General features: G+C 53.8%; 6 protein-coding genes across 6 annotated transcripts; 4 read left to right on the top strand and 2 right to left on the bottom strand.

The window, feature by feature from the left end:
* Positions 1-495: 495 nt before the first annotated feature.
* Positions 496-1524, top strand: CKM354_000738900 (uncharacterized protein; the record flags this gene model as incomplete). Its single annotated transcript, XM_044802737.1, has 1 exon — positions 496-1524. The coding sequence occupies one exon, from the start codon at positions 496-498 to the stop codon at positions 1522-1524; it is 1029 nt and encodes a 342-aa protein (XP_044658672.1).
* A 2457-nt stretch (positions 1525-3981) lies between these two features.
* Positions 3982-7299, bottom strand: CKM354_000738800 (exportin CRM1; the record flags this gene model as incomplete). Its single annotated transcript, XM_044802736.1, has 2 exons — positions 3982-4773; positions 4864-7299. The coding sequence occupies 2 exons, from the start codon at positions 7297-7299 to the stop codon at positions 3982-3984; spliced, it is 3228 nt and encodes a 1075-aa protein (XP_044658671.1).
* Positions 7300-7998: 699 nt separating this feature from the next.
* Positions 7999-8481, top strand: CKM354_000738700 (type 1 protein phosphatase-activating protein YPI1; the record flags this gene model as incomplete). Its single annotated transcript, XM_044802735.1, has 1 exon — positions 7999-8481. One exon carries the CDS (start codon positions 7999-8001, stop codon positions 8479-8481), a length of 483 nt encoding a protein of 160 aa, XP_044658670.1.
* A 404-nt stretch (positions 8482-8885) lies between these two features.
* Positions 8886-9371, bottom strand: CKM354_000738600 (uncharacterized protein; the record flags this gene model as incomplete). Its single annotated transcript, XM_044802734.1, has 2 exons — positions 8886-9034; positions 9089-9371. The coding sequence occupies 2 exons, from the start codon at positions 9369-9371 to the stop codon at positions 8886-8888; spliced, it is 432 nt and encodes a 143-aa protein (XP_044658669.1).
* Positions 9372-9729: 358 nt separating this feature from the next.
* On the top strand, positions 9730-11991 carry CKM354_000738500 (uncharacterized protein; the record flags this gene model as incomplete). Its single annotated transcript, XM_044802733.1, has 2 exons — positions 9730-9829; positions 9941-11991. 2 exons carry the CDS (start codon positions 9730-9732, stop codon positions 11989-11991), a joined length of 2151 nt encoding a protein of 716 aa, XP_044658668.1.
* Positions 11992-15126: 3135 nt separating this feature from the next.
* On the top strand, positions 15127-16083 carry CKM354_000738400 (uncharacterized protein; the record flags this gene model as incomplete). The annotated part of the gene is made up of 1 exon (XM_044802732.1): positions 15127-16083. One exon carries the CDS (start codon positions 15127-15129, stop codon positions 16081-16083), a length of 957 nt encoding a protein of 318 aa, XP_044658667.1.
* Positions 16084-16381: the final 298 nt, after the last annotated feature.

The raw sequence follows: 16381 nt of genomic DNA, 5'->3' as shown, positions 1-16381 counted from the left end.
TATTTCTGGAGCGAAGTCGGACAGGGAGGCGCAGCTACATTCGAGTTACAGAAGAAGCGTTCCATGGAAACCTCTCTTGAAAATTTCATTCACCGGCCTCATTTTGCTTCACAACGCCGCCGACGACGTTGTCGACATCGCATCGAGACGCCGAGAACACGAGCTTGGAGTGCTGAAGCGTGGCTATCTGCACATACCCATATTGTAAGCCTTCGTAATGTGACATCGCTGTCATTGTCGCTGGGGAGAGAGTGGATCCCCTTTTCGCTCACCTCTTGGAGAGTACCAAAATTTCGAAAAAGACACAGTAGGTCGGACGCATTGCAACAATATATGCTACAGTGCCCCCGCCCTCTGGCAGTCGAATTACAGACAGATTTCTGAAGCCGACCACGTTGAATAAGCGAACACCACAGCTCTTTTCAACACACTCTCCAAAGCTTCAACCAACACCACGCCAAGCCAGTCGGATCGGGGTAGTCAGAACCTCACAAAATGTCAGCAGAGATGGACTTTTTCGCAGACTTCAACTACCGCTGCCCTTATTGCATGCGGGAGTGGTTTGACTCTACCCGCGCGCTATGTGAATGGTGCGTTCCTGAAGAATTTCCGCTTGGCGACTTCGATTTCGACCAGGCAGCCGCGCCAATGCAACCGCCCATGCTAGGGCAAACCTTTCCGGCCGTCGACGGAAACTACTTTTCGGGTGCTTCTGACTTCAACGCCCTGACCACGCCAAGCTTGCCTGGAAACCAGCAGGTCAATGCTCCGACTCTCGATGGAGCAAATTTTCAGGATCGCTCCGCCCTCGCCAATCTGACCGAGCCACGATCGGTCAATGCGCAGCAGGAGGCCACTTTGGCCTGGGGTGGAGACAACGCTGCTGGGTCCGCCGGCTTTCTTGCTGCGTCACCTGCAGCTGAGGTGCCAGGTTTCCTCACGCGTCCTCAGACAGCTGAGACGTTGTTTGGAGAGGGTGCGGTGGCGCAGGTGAACGCTCACCACTTGCTTGCGGGCCACGTGGGTGAGCAAGGTCACCAAGGGGTGAGTCCTTTGGCCACTCCGGCAGCTGCAGCTCCCGCCCAGGCCACCGGTAGAAGGACGACGCGGGCGCCACGGAGGACACTTGCCCAGAAGACCCCGGAGGAGAAGACGCGCCAGCTCCAGAAAAATGAGTACCAGCAGGGGCCCCAGCGCATGGCAAAGCAGATCACGAAGCTTTGCAAGTGGAACGGAGGCATGGTTCGGGACAAGCAACTGATAGCCAACTCCAAGAAAGCTGTGCGCGACTGGGCTCAGCAATATGGCCTCCGCTGGAAAGATGGAGACCATTTCTTCGAGCTGGCTGCAGACTCTCGTCCTGTTGCTGCCGCTCACATGCAAGCAGCCCAGGATTGGGTGTCCCAAGGTGGTGACCGGAAACTCTGGAAGACTCCTCAACACTACGAGGACGCCAACCTGAAGAAGCTCCCCCTTGCTTGGGTCACCAACGCGCACGGGCTCGGAGGCAGGCCTTTCGGATAGTCGAAAGCTGCCATCGTGACTCTGTGCGTGGCTGGTCGTCAAAGCCACTGGACATACCGACGAGTCGACCTGGAGCTTTGCTGAGCGACGGAGACAGATCCCGTGGGCGGTATCGATGTTGCATCGGTGATGCATACATACAAGCATCCCGATCACTAACTCTTGATCACCCTGCCTGGCTATCCCATACTGAGCGATGGCCTGCAGAGGTGTGACACATCACAGATCCATTTCCGAATGAACCACACCGACCGTGGTATCAGGACAAGAAACGGATCGAATCCGGAATCCTTCATGGAGCGGAAACACAGCAGAGCGTATTGACTGCTGTTCTGAGGGAGCGTATTTGACCCTCTTAACTGGATTCTTCTCTGGCCGAACGACGCCGACAGTGGCGCTAGGACAAGACATGGATCGACTCTGGATTTCTTCACGAACCGGAAACGCAGCGGAGCGTATTGACCGCTGCTTCGAGGGAGCGTATTTGACCCTCGAACTGGACCTTTCTCTCGCCGAACGACACCGACCGTGGTGCTAGGACAAGAAATAGGCCGACTCTGGAACACGTGAACGACCGGAAACGCAGCGGAGCGTATTGACCGCTGTTTCGAGCGAGCGTATTTGACCCTCAAACTGACGCGCACCCTGCCTGGCTATCCCGTATTTGGAGATTGGCTTGCAGTGGTGATCCTAATAACAAGACGATCTCTGCCTGGACAGAAGCGACTACGACACCAGAGCGCAAGACGCATCCCACTGACGATTAGATTGGCGCTAGAGGCAGTAAGTCGCGACACAAGGGCTACTGACATCCAGTGAAATCTTCGCACTCACGACCTTGGATTCAGCTGAAGTTGGTCAACCTGCCTGGCTATCCTACAGTGATGGCTTGCAGGGGAACTTCATCTACAGCTCTGCATCCGCGCGTCTTGTACTAACTGCGCCGTTCGAGGTAATGAAGCAAAGCGCGAGGCGAAACACAGCTAACCAGAGATAGCTTGTAAATGAAATAATGTGACAAACCTACGCCTGGCTATTCCGTCTCATTGGTGATGGCCTACAGTGAGTGCAGCTCGCTTTCTTAACTATCGTCATACTTTTCGTAACTCTGTATTTCTGAAACGCTGTGAGCTGCTTGATCTCTCGACAGAGCACTGGAACTTCACGACGACGAGCACGGAGACAGTAAGCGCTGGGCCTATGACTCCATGCAACTCGAGCGATGAATGCTACCGAGTGGCCAGACGATCCGCATTATGCAGATCATATCATTTGTGAAGCATTTCGTTTCTGCCCCTTTCTCCACGCGACTTGACGTTTGCGTGCCACGGTGGTTTCATCTCCTCCAAGCTACGCGATTTACCACCTATCAGAAGCATTTGAGTTCTTCTCTTCTTTCTCTGTGCAACTCGCTGTCTCTATGCCACCGTGTGTCCATCTTGTTCAGTCCGCCCGAGTCGCAAGTTGCCAGAAGCAACCCGGTTCTCCCCCCTTTCTCCATTTCGCTGATAGCTACGAGGCTTCCAAAGCGACCCAAGAGCTCCATTCGAACGAGCACAATCTGCCAGAGATATTTGAGACTAGACTCTTGACTCCACGCGGCAACCACAGTCCGAGCCACTTGATCTCGCCCTCAGAAAAGTTCTTGTACGTACAGATTGCCAGAAACTAATCACACTCCACAGTGTTTCCGTACCGATCAGCCTCTGGCTACGCCACTCCATATGACTACGACTAAGATTATCCACAAGGCAAAATTTCGGAGTCATCACGCTGGCTTGTGCTCGTCTCTGTTCCTCGAGCTCACTGCCTGCCAACATATCTCTCCTTCCACGGATGTTTCTTCTAGCTCTAATTTGGAAGCACGATCGTAGCCGGCCCATGCTCCATATTCACGGTACGTACAAAGCCGCTCAGTATCCCCCTCGGCAAGGTTTCTCAGCACGGAATGCGACAGAGTCATGAGCAGGAAGCACGAATGTAGAAGTACTTCACTTTCAAACTTTCCATTTCTCCGCGATCGACGCGCTATGCTATTTTTTGTTTGTTGGAAATCTACCGCTGTCGCTCTACATCTCCTACAGCTTGCCGCTCCCAACGGCAACTACAGTAGTCTCATGCTCTTTCGTCAAACTCTTTTCTTCTTTTGATCTTATAGTTCGGCCGTTCCGCGCGCATGTATCTCGTATCATCCCTTCGATTCGCCTGCGCGCCATCATTTCACTCTCTCCAGAGATGTCCCAAGGAGCAGTTTTCGGACAACGCAAGCCTACCTCTGACCGCACTCGTCGTGTGCAGCCGTCTCATGCGTGTCTGCCCTCGCTCTCTCGAGCTCTTTTTCCACAATTGAATGTATGAAAGGTATCGAACAATTTAAGCAACCCAGCCCAACTGTTCCAATGCATCATTTTCCGCGTCTATACTCCGCCCTTTGCTCAACTCCACTTCTTGATCAAGTCACAAGTCGTCTTCGTCAAGTTCCGAAGGCTTGAGAAGACCGCCGACCTTAGACATGCGCTCGCGCTCGGCATCCTTGGCGTCGCGAATTGCCTTCTCGCGATCCTCCTGGAAGAGCTCGGCATTGTCACCGGCGAACTCCTTCAGCTGAATGAGGAAGTCACGAAGGATCAGCTTGAACTTGGGCAGGTCTTCTGTGCTGTCGAAAAGCTGCTTGATGAAGTTGGTGATCTGTGCGGCCTGCAGGTTCGGGAAAGCATTGCTGAGCAAAGACGCGACAAAGTTCTGCAAGAAGTCTTTGTTGGTGGTGCCGGCGGTAGCTTGGTCTGGAGTGTAGATTGGCTGAGAGATCTTGTTGGCACCAACGAGCCAGAAGAGTCGGGCGAGCAGCATCGACTGGTACTTGAAGCCGGCCTTGTGGTCGGAATCGGTAAGGACGAAGAAGACGTCTTGCAAGATAGTGGTGTAGAAGCTCTGGAAGAAAGCATCGCACGTCTGCTGGTCAGTGTGGTTCGCCATGTTCTCGACCAACTCGATGCACATGTTGAGACCCTCGCCCTCGACAGCGCGATTGTCGTGCTTAGAAGCCCACATGCAGCTGTCAATGACGAGCTTGAAGTGAGCCTGGTCGAGCTTGATGAGGGCTGGAAAGCAACGCTGGTTGATTGCACGCAGCAGCTTGAAGAACTCGACACGATGCTCTGGGTATTCGGAGAAATCCTTGTTGATCATGTCGAGAGTGCATTCGAAGCAATTGTCGAGGATCGCAGGCACTTGTTCGGTCATCATGCCCTGTGGGGTCATGTCAGCGTCGTCGAGCTTACCTGTCGTCGCGAGTGCGCGTACGATCATGTATTTGCTAGTAGCCTGGGTCCAACGTACCTGAAGTTTCGTGATCAAGACAGTAATGACTGCCAGGACTTCCGCTTCGCGTGCATCTGGCACGTTATTCTTGTAATCGAGGAGGATTGCTTCAAGCAGCTGAGGCACAAGCGTTGTGTGCACCATCTCCAGATCGTCTGCCTTCTCGACATAGGTCGTGATAAGCTTCAGGATCTCCTTCTTGATGGTCCTCAGACCGCGAACTTTGGGCATCTTGGTGGCGATGTTGCCATCGCGCTGCACGGCCTCGTCGATGAGTTGTGATGATGCGCGGTACATGGTGAGCATGTCCATGTAGATCCGGCCAATTTGAGGATAGAAGTACGCTCCGATACTGCTGCAAGCTGCGACATTCGTCTTCATGATATTGCCGACGACCTTGATCGTCTCGGCATTCTGCAATATGCTCGGGTCCTGGTGGGCTGACTGGATGATCTGGTCCCAAGCAGCGTTGGGCAAGCTCATCAACTCACCGATCAGGCGCTCCTGAGTGTTCTTGTGGCCCTGTGCGCTGATCATGTAACCGCATGCCTCGTAGAAAGTATGGACCTGCTGGGGAGACAGATCGCAGGTGATCTTGCGCATGGTCTTGACAATCTCATCGATGAACGGTTCTGTCTCGCCAGGCTGTTGGATGACGAAATGCCGCTTGCACTTGTTGGCAATCTTGATGAACGTATCGCAAGCCATATCCTGCACACCCTCGTGCGTCTCGTGCATGAATTCGAAAAGCTTATTGACGACGGTCTTGAGGAACTTCCAGTGCGCCTTCAAGAATCGTGGGTATTGTCCAACAATGTACATGATGTTGGATGCCACAACAGCCTTGTTGTCCTTGCCGCGCTTCATTTCCGTAAGTCCCAACAGGTCTTTAATGACAGTGACCAGGAAACGCTTCTCGGTTTCTTCATTCATGGCACCGGAAATGGAACCGATAGCCCAGCAGAGCGTGTTGCAGTTGGCCCAGCTCCACTCTGTACCATCGACTTGGCGCGCCAACTTCTCGGACATGATCTGCTCGGTGTCGACGACGTCAAGATGTGTCAGGAACACTAGACATTCTCTCGTCGTCTTGTAGAGCTGGATAGTGTCCGACTCCTTGACGAACTCACGCACAATCTCTCCTTCATCGTTCTCCACAATGAGCACCTCCTCAGGGCGGACCATCTTCTCGATCATGACTTGTCGCAGGTTGGAGAGCACATCGGTGTACTTGTGCTTGCGAAGTGGGTAATTAGCCAAGATTTGTGGGTTCATCGCGCCGCCTCCATTTGCCATTCCACTCATGTTGATGAGTGGATTCATCTCTGTGATGGGAATCTGCTGCATTTCGTCGTACAGCTCACACACCAACTTCGTCCAGTACTCGAGGCAGATCTTGAAGATCTCGCGGTCGTCAATCTGACTTATCCGAATAAGGTAGAAGTGACCGTGAATCAAGAAGTCTCGATTCGGTAACGCCTCGATGAGGCTGAGATGGTTGCTGAAGAAATTGCACAAGAAGAGTGCGAGATTCTGGACAAATTCTTGGTCTCTGCCGTTGGAAGAAGCGTATGTCTGTTTGAGATCTAACGTAAGAGGAATGATCTTGGAGATGGTGGTAAGCGTCTCAGTAAACATTTCCACCAGCTTTTCGTTCCAGTTTTGCTCGGTCTGCAGGCTGCCAATCTCGGTCAAGCACTTGAGAGTAATGTTGCGGAACTCAGGCACCTCAAGGAAACGGCTGCGCAAGAGCTCGATCAGCGACATTTGGGTACCGGGCGGGGTCTCGAAGATGTAGCCGAGTGGAATCCAGTTCAAGAAGCGCAATAGCGTCTCGAGTGTGGCCTTGATCAGACTCGGTTGGTCTGCGGTCCGTAGAATCTCAGAGCAGAGCTGGTAGATGCTGGTAAACTCGTCGCACATGCTCTGCTTGAGCTGGCGCGTCTTGGTACTCGTCATCTGCTCCGCTGAGAAGTCGAAGACTTCCTCTGACAACAGTCGCAGAATGGCCATGTTGTTCTCGCATATGGGAAGGCTGCTGCGGCATGATGTGACGATCTCGTTGATGAAGGTGGGCCAGTTGTGCGGCCACTCTTGCTTGAGAATGCTGACCAGTGTCAGGTTGAGCTTGTTGAGCAATGCGCGCTCCTTCTTCAGGCTCTCCTCCGAGCTGCTCTGCTGGATGATAACGTTGACGACGAAATTCCGGATACCCATGCACTGGTCTCGCGGCAGCACCTTCCACCGCGTCATGATCACGTTGTCGAGCACCTGCAGCCCGAGGTACTTAGTCTGAGGGTATTGCGCCTTTTCGAGGATCTGGTCGACCATGAGCCAGGCATCGGGGTTCTCTTTGAATTGATTGAGTGAGGCTTGTGCCGCCTTTTGCTGGTCACCACGACCCTCGTAGAAGGCGCGCACCGTGGCGTCGAGCTCTTCGATTGTGGTCGCCATGTTTGTAGCTGGGTGTGGTGGTCACCACTCGAGTTCGGTGTTGGGTGTCTCGCAAGCAGGCGGGTGCTTTGAAAAGATGAACGCGCAGACCGCTTGGAGGGTGGCTAAGCGGGGTTCATGCAGCGGTGACAGCGGCGGGCGGGATAGTAAATTGCGGTGGTGGTGCACGTGAAGGAGAGGAGTCTGCCGGTGGTGGGAGCGGTGTTGAGTGGAAAGCTCTGCACTGTTAGTGTGCGAGAGAGGTGGGCGTGTTTGTGCTCTGGCTGGCCAAAGTGGCGGGTGCCGCGTGCTAGCGTGCGTGGAGAGGAGTGGAAAGCGTCACTGCGCGCGCTGCCACGATGACAAAGCGGCGGACTCGAAGCCGAATAGATTGTGCAAAGACCCGCCGTAACACTCGCAGTAATCGCAAGAGCAGCGGCGCGGTGTTGTCGGTGTTGCTGGGAGAGCGAGCTTGGTTGTCTGCTGCAGGTGGCTGTCCCAAGGCGGCTCTAGTCGATTCGATTTGGCGGCGGGGTTTGCTCTTCCACGTGCCCTGCAGCAACGGCGTCACTTTTGCTGCGAACAAAGGTTCCCTCCTGCCTACATCACCTAACCGACATTGTGCGAGGACAGCCTGCCCATGTTCACCTACGACTTCAGCACGTGTGTGTACTCGTAATACCACCCAGGACACACAGTAATCGCGAGATATATCCAACCATGGCTCCCCATCCCCAAACACATCTCTCCGCTGCAGGCTCTCGGTCCGGCACAGCGACACCTACATCGGGCAGTCAAACGATCACCGCAACTTCCAGCTCGCAACCGTCTGCCACACTCCGCCTCCGAGGCGCGTCACCCGCGTCTGGAACAGGCCCACGCGTACAGTGGGCTGAAGATGTCATTGACAACGAAGGCATGGGGAAGAAGAGTTCCAAAGTTTGCTGTATCTACCACAAACCTCACGAGCCTGGTGACAGCGACAGTGATTCTTCATCCAGCTCGGACGATGATAGCGACTCTGAACCCGATTTGAGTAGAGCGAGGAGAGCTGGAGAGGGGGGCAAGAGAGGGAGGAAAGGCAAGCACGAGCACGATCACGGCAATGGAGAAGGGAGTGCGAAAGATAGGAAGCCGAGCCCGAACGCGTACGAGAGGCAGCCAAAGTACAAAGGAAAGGGAAAGGATAAGAGCGAAGGCTGAGGATAAGGTTTCCATTCGGAGGATATTCTGTTTATTCTGGTCATCTTCTATGAGACTATCCGGACATCATTACCTGGGCAATCGACTTGCCAGGGCAGTCCGTGTCCACATCCGCTTGGCATCATAAAATATACGCCTCGCAGCTGTCTGGGTTCCGCGAGACACGACACTGGTGCTTCTACCAGCCTGTAGAGTCTGCAGATCAGGACGCTGGGATGTCGGTGTGTCTGGGGCCGGTAATAGTACCATCAGGCTACTCCGACAGCTTGAGCTCCTTGAACATAGAGTCGGCCATTGCAGCGGCAGCAGACAACAACACTGCCTCAGATCCGACTGCTGAGAAAGGCCGGCCATGCATGGGCAGTGAGAGTTTACGACAGGAATTCGCTTCGTTCGGCAGCGCCTCATTCACCGGCCTGGCTCTCCTGCATCGCCTTCTTTGCGTCTTCGGCCTGCTCGATCGGAATCCGGACCAGCGTCTGTGGCAGCTGCGGCTCACCGCTCGGCTCCGTTAGCTGCTGCTCATCGCCCTCTTTGGGCTTCGGTATGGCAGCTATGGCAGTGTCAGCAACAAACCAATAGATAGAACGCGGGATATGGTACATACCACTAGCCATGTGTATCGCTCTGAGCACAGTATTCCAGTTCGCCATGACCGCAGCCACAGCTTCCGTGCCATTGCTCAGCGTAGCCAGCTTCTCTTCCAATTGCTGCATTTGTCCTGCCAGACCAGCGGAAAGATCGCGTAGCTGCTTCAGACTTTCCAGCTCCAACTTCTTCTCGTTGATGCGCGATTGAATGACTGAAGACTGCGAGTTCGATGACCCGTGTCCGCCCAAGCCCGAGGATGGGCGCATCATGCCGGACGTCGGTCGCGGTGCATACGACATTCTTGCGTTACGGCGCGTCGTGTCGAAGTGGGTGCATAGAAGACCCTCCCCGCGTTTGCGCCCAGGAACGCGTTCAACCAATTGCTGAGCGTTTGGGCGGGATGAGCCGCAGCTAGCGAGAAAGCTTCCTGTTTCTCCTCACAACGCGCATCTGTTTACACGGCAGGAGCTGCACGATAAGGTTACACGAGGACTCGATACACAATTTGCGATTGCTGCGCCTGTCATATTCCTCTGGAAGTCTGGATACCCACCCGAGGACCTCTGGCAACCTTGCACACCACCATCACTACCACCGGTATCGAATTTCGCACAATCGATCATCTCATACGCGCGGGCGCACGCGCGAGTTTCGTGCATGGCGCGGTTGAACGAGCCGCCCATTGCACCTGCTCCGACGACAGCGACGAGTCTGGTCGCAGGCGTTGGCGCTGCAGGAGCAGAGAGTGTTGAAGTCTGTAAGTCATCCTCGTCGTGCCGACGCCCCCAGCCACACACATTTCAACGCGATGAAATGCGCACGAAATCGAAACCTCACAACTTGCCGCCAGCAGCTGATTTGGCCGAAGTAAAACGTAGATTTATTCGACAGAACCGCGAACTCGCAAAGAACAACTCGACGCAATCCCTACGCATCCGAAGCTTGGAGCTGGAAGTCAGCAAGCTACTGAGCGACAATTTAGATTTGAGGGAACAGGTGCTCAGTCTACAGAATGAGTTGTACGATGCGCGGATGCAGGCGAGCAGCGCTGCGGCACGGAGGGTTAAGCAGGATTTGAAGGCGAAGCTGGCAGAACTCAGCGGACTCATAGATGGCATCGATGAGGGCGATGATGCGGTCGAGGAAAGGGACCTTCCCGAAAAAGCTCGCATTCTCAGCCCGAGCAGACAACAGTATCGCGAGAGACAACCCTTGGCCGAGCTCATGCAAGATACGCAAATGCCAACAATCACCGAGAACAAGATGTTCCCAAGACGGACTCTGGAGGAGCTGGAGATCAGGGAGATCCGTCTTAGTGGAGGCAGTACTGCAAGTGGGAGTCCAGATCTGGGGCCACCACCTGTTGCACATTTTGACGACCTACCAAAGCTGAGCCAGGAAGACCCTGTGGAACCAGAGGATAGTGGCAGCCAAGTGGAGGAGCTGCTGCCTTCGATCAACCTCGAAACTCGCCGGAAGAGAAAGGATCCATCTCAACCACGGGAATCAAGGAGATCCTCGATTCTGGCACATAGTCCCGACAAGACTGATGATGCCCCGACTACCATACTCAAGACAGGTGCCAAGAGGAAGCTGTCTGATCGCGATAATGACAAGCCAATAAAGCCGCCTGCGCAGGGAGACTTCACGTTCAGCAGAAAACCTTCTGCGACGCAACCAGCACCCGAGGAGACAGAAGTACCAGCCGTTGCGATTAAACCACCCGTGGAGTACATTGAGAGACCGTCGTCGCCCGTAAAGCCAGGAAGGAGGGTTCTTGGCGACAAGAGCACCAATATGTCGCCTGTCAAGACTACTCGCAAAGTGACCGAGTCAGCGCAAGAGGAGTTGAAGAAACCAGTCGAATCCAAGCCTACCGTTGACCGTGAGCGTGCACCATCACGCAGCAGTCGAAGGCTATCCTCCATGTCGGCAATTCCGGTACCTGCTCCTCACGACGACGATGCACCCGCGATAGCAGAAATCGCTCCATCTCGACCTTCCTCCACCGAGGTGATACCCGAGACGCCAGCCAATCTCGATGTCTTCTCGCCCGCTACTTCGCAGCCGTCTGAAAAGAATGGAGGCCGCGATACACCTCCGCCGGCAGATCTTTCATCGATCAGTAACACCACAGAAGGCAGTCAGCGACCTTCTCGGAGGGCACGATCAGCAGTGAACTACGCCGAGCCATCCCTTGTGGCGAAGATGCGTCGACCTGACAAGAAGATGGCGGATGCCATATCTGGATTGCAGGATCCGCGACGGGTCATGAGCACATCTACTACGACCAAGAGAACTGGCTCGGGTGTTGTGAAGATTAAAGAAGAAGCCGCAGACGACTCATCATGGGGCGGCCTCCCGCATACTAGCAGCCTCAGCAGAGAGAGTATGGGTTCACCACTTCGGCATCTGACAACTGACGACCGGCCACACATCTCTCCACGCCCTTCACCTCGTGCATCGCCTGCCCGATCTTCGGCTGGTCTCTTGGGCGACATTGGAGAATCCATCGATGTCATACCCCGCTCCCCACGCTCATCCACAGCGGACTCCATCTCGACTCTACTCGCGAATTCTAGGAAAAGACGCGAAGCTTTAGATAAGAGGATCAGTCCGCCCCCGGACCAGGTTGACGCTGCGACCAAGAGGCTGGAAGAGCTCGACCTGTACGACTTCAAAGAGTCCAGCTCTCCAGCAAGTGTGGACGATTCGTCATCGACGAATGGCAAGGTCGGCGGAAGGGTGATTGCGGCACACAGACGGCATAGCAGTGTACCGAAAGCTACGCCAGCAGCTACGGTTACCGCTGCCACGGTCAAGAGCGCGAGTGCCAATGCGAATGCTGGGGCAACTGCTTCTACGACTGTCGGACACGGCTCGCGGATGGCGAGTAGAAGACGGAGTATGATGGTGTGAGAGGAATTTGACATTTTCGTTGATATTGCTGTTCAGCGAGCGAGCGACTTCTGTTTAAGCGATCGTTCTTTGCTTCTATTGCCCGGATTGCTGTACAGAGAAAGATTTTCCAAAGGGTCACTTATCGGAATGAATGGCGGAGAGAGTGATTAGAGAGGTGCGGGATACAGTGGCTTTGCTGGATCGGAGGGAAGTGGCTGGGAAGGGGGAGCTTTCATCGTTCTTATTTGGTTACACAGAAACAATTGAACGACCAAGCTCAATTCTTCAATTTGCTTCACACACTTTTCGCTGAGATGCATCCTCTCCTCCGGCCATGTCTCATTCGTGCGAACATCTGCTCGATGATTTGTGCTAGTTCTCCGCGATCGTTGAAGGTTTTTGAATGGACTCACTCCAATTCATCATGTGAAGCGGTGCTGTGCTGATGATTGTTTCCTTGTGCAATGTGTCTCCCTGATTAGAACCGGCGACAGCATGAGCTGTGAGGTCGCAAAGGATGTGTCTCGAGACTTTGTAGTGAACAGGAGAACTCGAGGGAGGGTTGTGGATTTGGAGGAGGGAATCGAAGGAAGTCAGCCTGAGATTCAAGTCGTTGGATGGTCGGGTAAAATTGTCTGAGTGGTGCGAAGTATGATATAGTGGTAGAGACAACGATTCAATGTTGTGAGAGACTGAATTAGGGGGAGAAGGTGATTGAGAATGTATGACCTCAGGCTTTGAGGGTCTGACGTTCCGGAGAGTGTGCAAGTGTTGGAGATTGTAATGTGGTCAGGCCGTGAAGGATTGTATTCGGACAGCTCGATTCCAGGGTGCGAATCGTTCAGGTTGCTGTAAAGTTTTGCGTTGGTCTGCTGTGCTTCGTAAAGGTGGGCTTTGCAGTGTTCAATAACATCGATGAGGGTACGGCGAGCGAGTTTGGCGAGGGTGGTTGAAAGGTCAGTATCTGTCGTGAGTCCATGCTCGATTGCAAGGTCGATTTTTTCGTGCATATGATGAAGTCGTCGATATCTGTGGGAGAGCACATTGTGATCTTGTGAGGTTCTGAGGTCTTGGGACAGTTGCTCACGTCTCTCTGTTGTCGGACGTCGAAGTGTTTCAATTGGTCGGCGCCGAGCTGACGATTTCTGGTTATTGTCGAGCACTCATTTGCAGACATGGCACAGCTTTTGTAAGTGGATTGACTGCTGTTGTGAATGGGCGACGGCAATGGTATTCTCCACTACATTTACGGCGGCAACCAGATGCTAGATCAAAGTATGAGTGCAGCAACATTGTTCAGTGTCTTCTGTGCAACTCCGGCTTCCGAGAAAGAAGCGCATAGTGTCGGAGCTTGCTCGCCCATAGAAGACCTGAGCAAAGCAGATCAGGTATCACGAAGCAGGTGACCATGAAAGTGACCAAGCTCGACGGAAGTGTTCACCACGATAGGCCATGTTCAGCCAGAGCAGAAACTCCTACCAGTATGCTGTTCCCTTGGAAGTATCCAATGCAGCATATCAACATTGGTCATTCGCGGCGGTCGTGCGGAACTCGGATTCGTTGCGCCTTCACCAGATTGAGCAACATTCATGCTGCATCGCGTTTGAGAATGTTCGAGAACCTAGCGACTCCACGCAATTCCTCCGCGACAGCTTTGAGATCAGATTGACCAGGTAGCACAGTTGTGCGATGAAGCCTTTGAAACTGTCATGTAGCTGTTGTGACACGGACTGTGTGATATGCTGGACCAGTTGTTGCAACACCCTGTAGAAGCAGTGAACTATGTGACCACGATCATCAACGGCGGCATATTCGAAGACTTGGCTCCGATGCATTTGGAAGCAACAATTTGCGATTCACGTGCCCACTCAGGATCTCATAAGACCCGCAACGCGTCGTCGATACCACCGGCGAGCCGGGCGGTGTGGTTCGGTCTTGGCTGAAGAACGGCGTGGCAAGATGAGGCTGTCATTGTCACAATTGCCTCCGAATAATAATGCTGCCTGTTGCGTGGACCCGGCTCGGGTGTTGAAGCGCCCGGTGGACCAAAGTGAAGAAATCGAACATCACATTGACCGCCCCTGTCTCAGTTCAGCATGACACATTCTTGGGTGGCACTCCAACGCGTTATGCATTTTCTGTGCACCGAATGATGCGCTGCGGGTACTCCGAACTGGAGCGAGATTCGTGCACAGAGCTGTGACATCTCCCAGAGCTTGAGTTTCTACAATGTTCTCCGAGACGAGTCGTACGCGCGCAAAGCCCCACCGCGCGCTTGGTCAGCGTTTCGAATGGACGCCATGGAAACACGAGCTCGGTCGAATTTGTAGGTCAACTGCCACAACCACAGGCCAGAGATTAGCAGAGTGTGCACAGGAAAAATGAGAAGATTGGATGTGCCAGAGAAGAGGGTGTGAATCCTGCTTTCGCTACTCCTGAAACGGTGCTTCGTGGTGATGGGGGATTTGCCAGAAAGATCTGGATTGAGCTCGTGTCGTGAAGCATCCCTGCTGGAGGATTGCGCGTTGCGCGTTTGACAACTGCTGGTCCCGGCTTCGTCCCATGTCTCGCGCAGCCCATTGGGTGGTGGACGCAAGCGCGCTCAGCTCGTGTGTCTCTCAGTATCGAAAGGCATTCTGTAAGCTCTTTGGTGTATGGAGAGAAGTGCTGTGATCATGCATCGGAATCAGGTTTCTGTGATGTCAGCAGGAGAGCAGATTCGTATTCAAAGTGCTTGAAGAGACCCACCGGACGACGCTCCAGTCCAGTGGCACGGGCGCGGCACGCGACAAAAAGTCTAAAATAGATGCTGGGCGGAAGTACGAGCCCGAACAACCCAGCAAGATGCTGCCCCAAAGGTGGCGCCCTGCGGGTTTTCTCTTCACGAGCTGATGCATCCACGACCATTCCTTTCTGTCTTCTCATCACCGACCTACCGACGCCATCTTCCATTCACTCGCTTGAAATCTATCTTGTCGTTTTGAAAGAAACACAAGACTCACCTTCGCTTGACCATCACTCATCACACTTGATCACCGCCTGAAGCCTACGTCAGCTCCGCCCGGAAGACCCGTCGGCGTTCGTAATTTTGAGCTTGCGGCCAATCGTGATCTTCCTGACTAGAGTCTGTTGAAGACCAGAATTGCTTGGCATATGACACCCCAACCACCCTACCAGGCCTTCCCAGCATCCGTCATGCTCGGTTTGTTCCTTGGATTCGCCCAGATTGGAGCAGACGAACTTCCTGGCGGTATTGTGCCAAACAAGAGACAGGTCGTTGGAACAGGAGTCACTACCAGCGCCGCCGAAACAACATCGTCAGAATCAGAAATGTCGAGCTCGACGAGCAGCGCCCCGCCGGAGGAGACGACGAGCTCCGCACCAGCAGAGACGACTCCCACGACGCAGCCAGAGACCACGCCGACAGCAGAAACGACCCCGACAACAGAGGCAGCGCCCTCAACAACGAATGTGCCGACTTCGATCGATGTCACCACCACGAACGCCGATGGCTCGACTGTGACTTCGCGAATCGCAACATCGACGGCAGTGGTACCGACCACAGCATCGAGCGAAGTCGTCGACCTGGGCTCCACCACAATCAATCGCTCCACCCTCTCTAGCGCCACCGTAGTCACCGCACCACTCGTAACCTCTCGAACCGAACTTTCGACCTACACTTCCGTCTTCACATCAGATGGCTCAGCTTTCACAACCACTGGCACGACTCAGCGTGTCATTGCCAGCACTACTGGCTTTGCGACGTCCACAATTGCACCTTCAATCCAAGACGGCGGCTCCAGCGGCGGAGGTGGCGGATTATCGTCCAGCTCGCAAAAGATCATCGGAGGAGTCGTTGGTGGTATTGGAGGAGCGATACTGGTTGGCGGCGTGGCGCTAGTAGCCTGGAGAATCTGGGGCAAGAAGAAGGCACAGAAGGAAGCCGCAATGGATCCATTCTATGGTGGCGGCGTCGATTCTCAGAATGACAGTGTGAGGAAGAGTTCGCCACAACTTGCCAGTGGGACCGGACTGGAGAGATATCAGCAGCCGCATAACAATCCGGGTGTCGTAAATCCTGGAAGTGTGAACACGGCGAGCAATTTCTAAGAGCGAAATCTCGATTGCTTTGCCAGAAAGAGACGACAGATCCATTCTTGGATTTTCTGATTTTGTTTTGCTGCAATTTGAGCGTAATGATGGGAGAACGGAATTGACATCATTGGAAGGCTGCATGGACAGGCGAGCTGCTTGGAAATAGATCGGATGGGAACATATTGATGAGACGAGATTGCATATTGAGAGGTGTCGAATTGTCGAAACGGCTGCGATGCAATAGAAGGAGAAGAGTTGAAATGACGATGAAGCAGGGGAGCGATCCCTCACATTCTCTTGTGGATATTTCCGG

Source organism: Cercospora kikuchii (assembly GCF_019650295.1).
Source record: "Cercospora kikuchii DNA, contig_00004, whole genome shotgun sequence".
NCBI classification, from domain to species: Eukaryota; Fungi; Ascomycota; class Dothideomycetes; order Mycosphaerellales; family Mycosphaerellaceae; genus Cercospora; species Cercospora kikuchii.
This window is presented reverse-complemented; position numbering and strand designations above follow the sequence as displayed.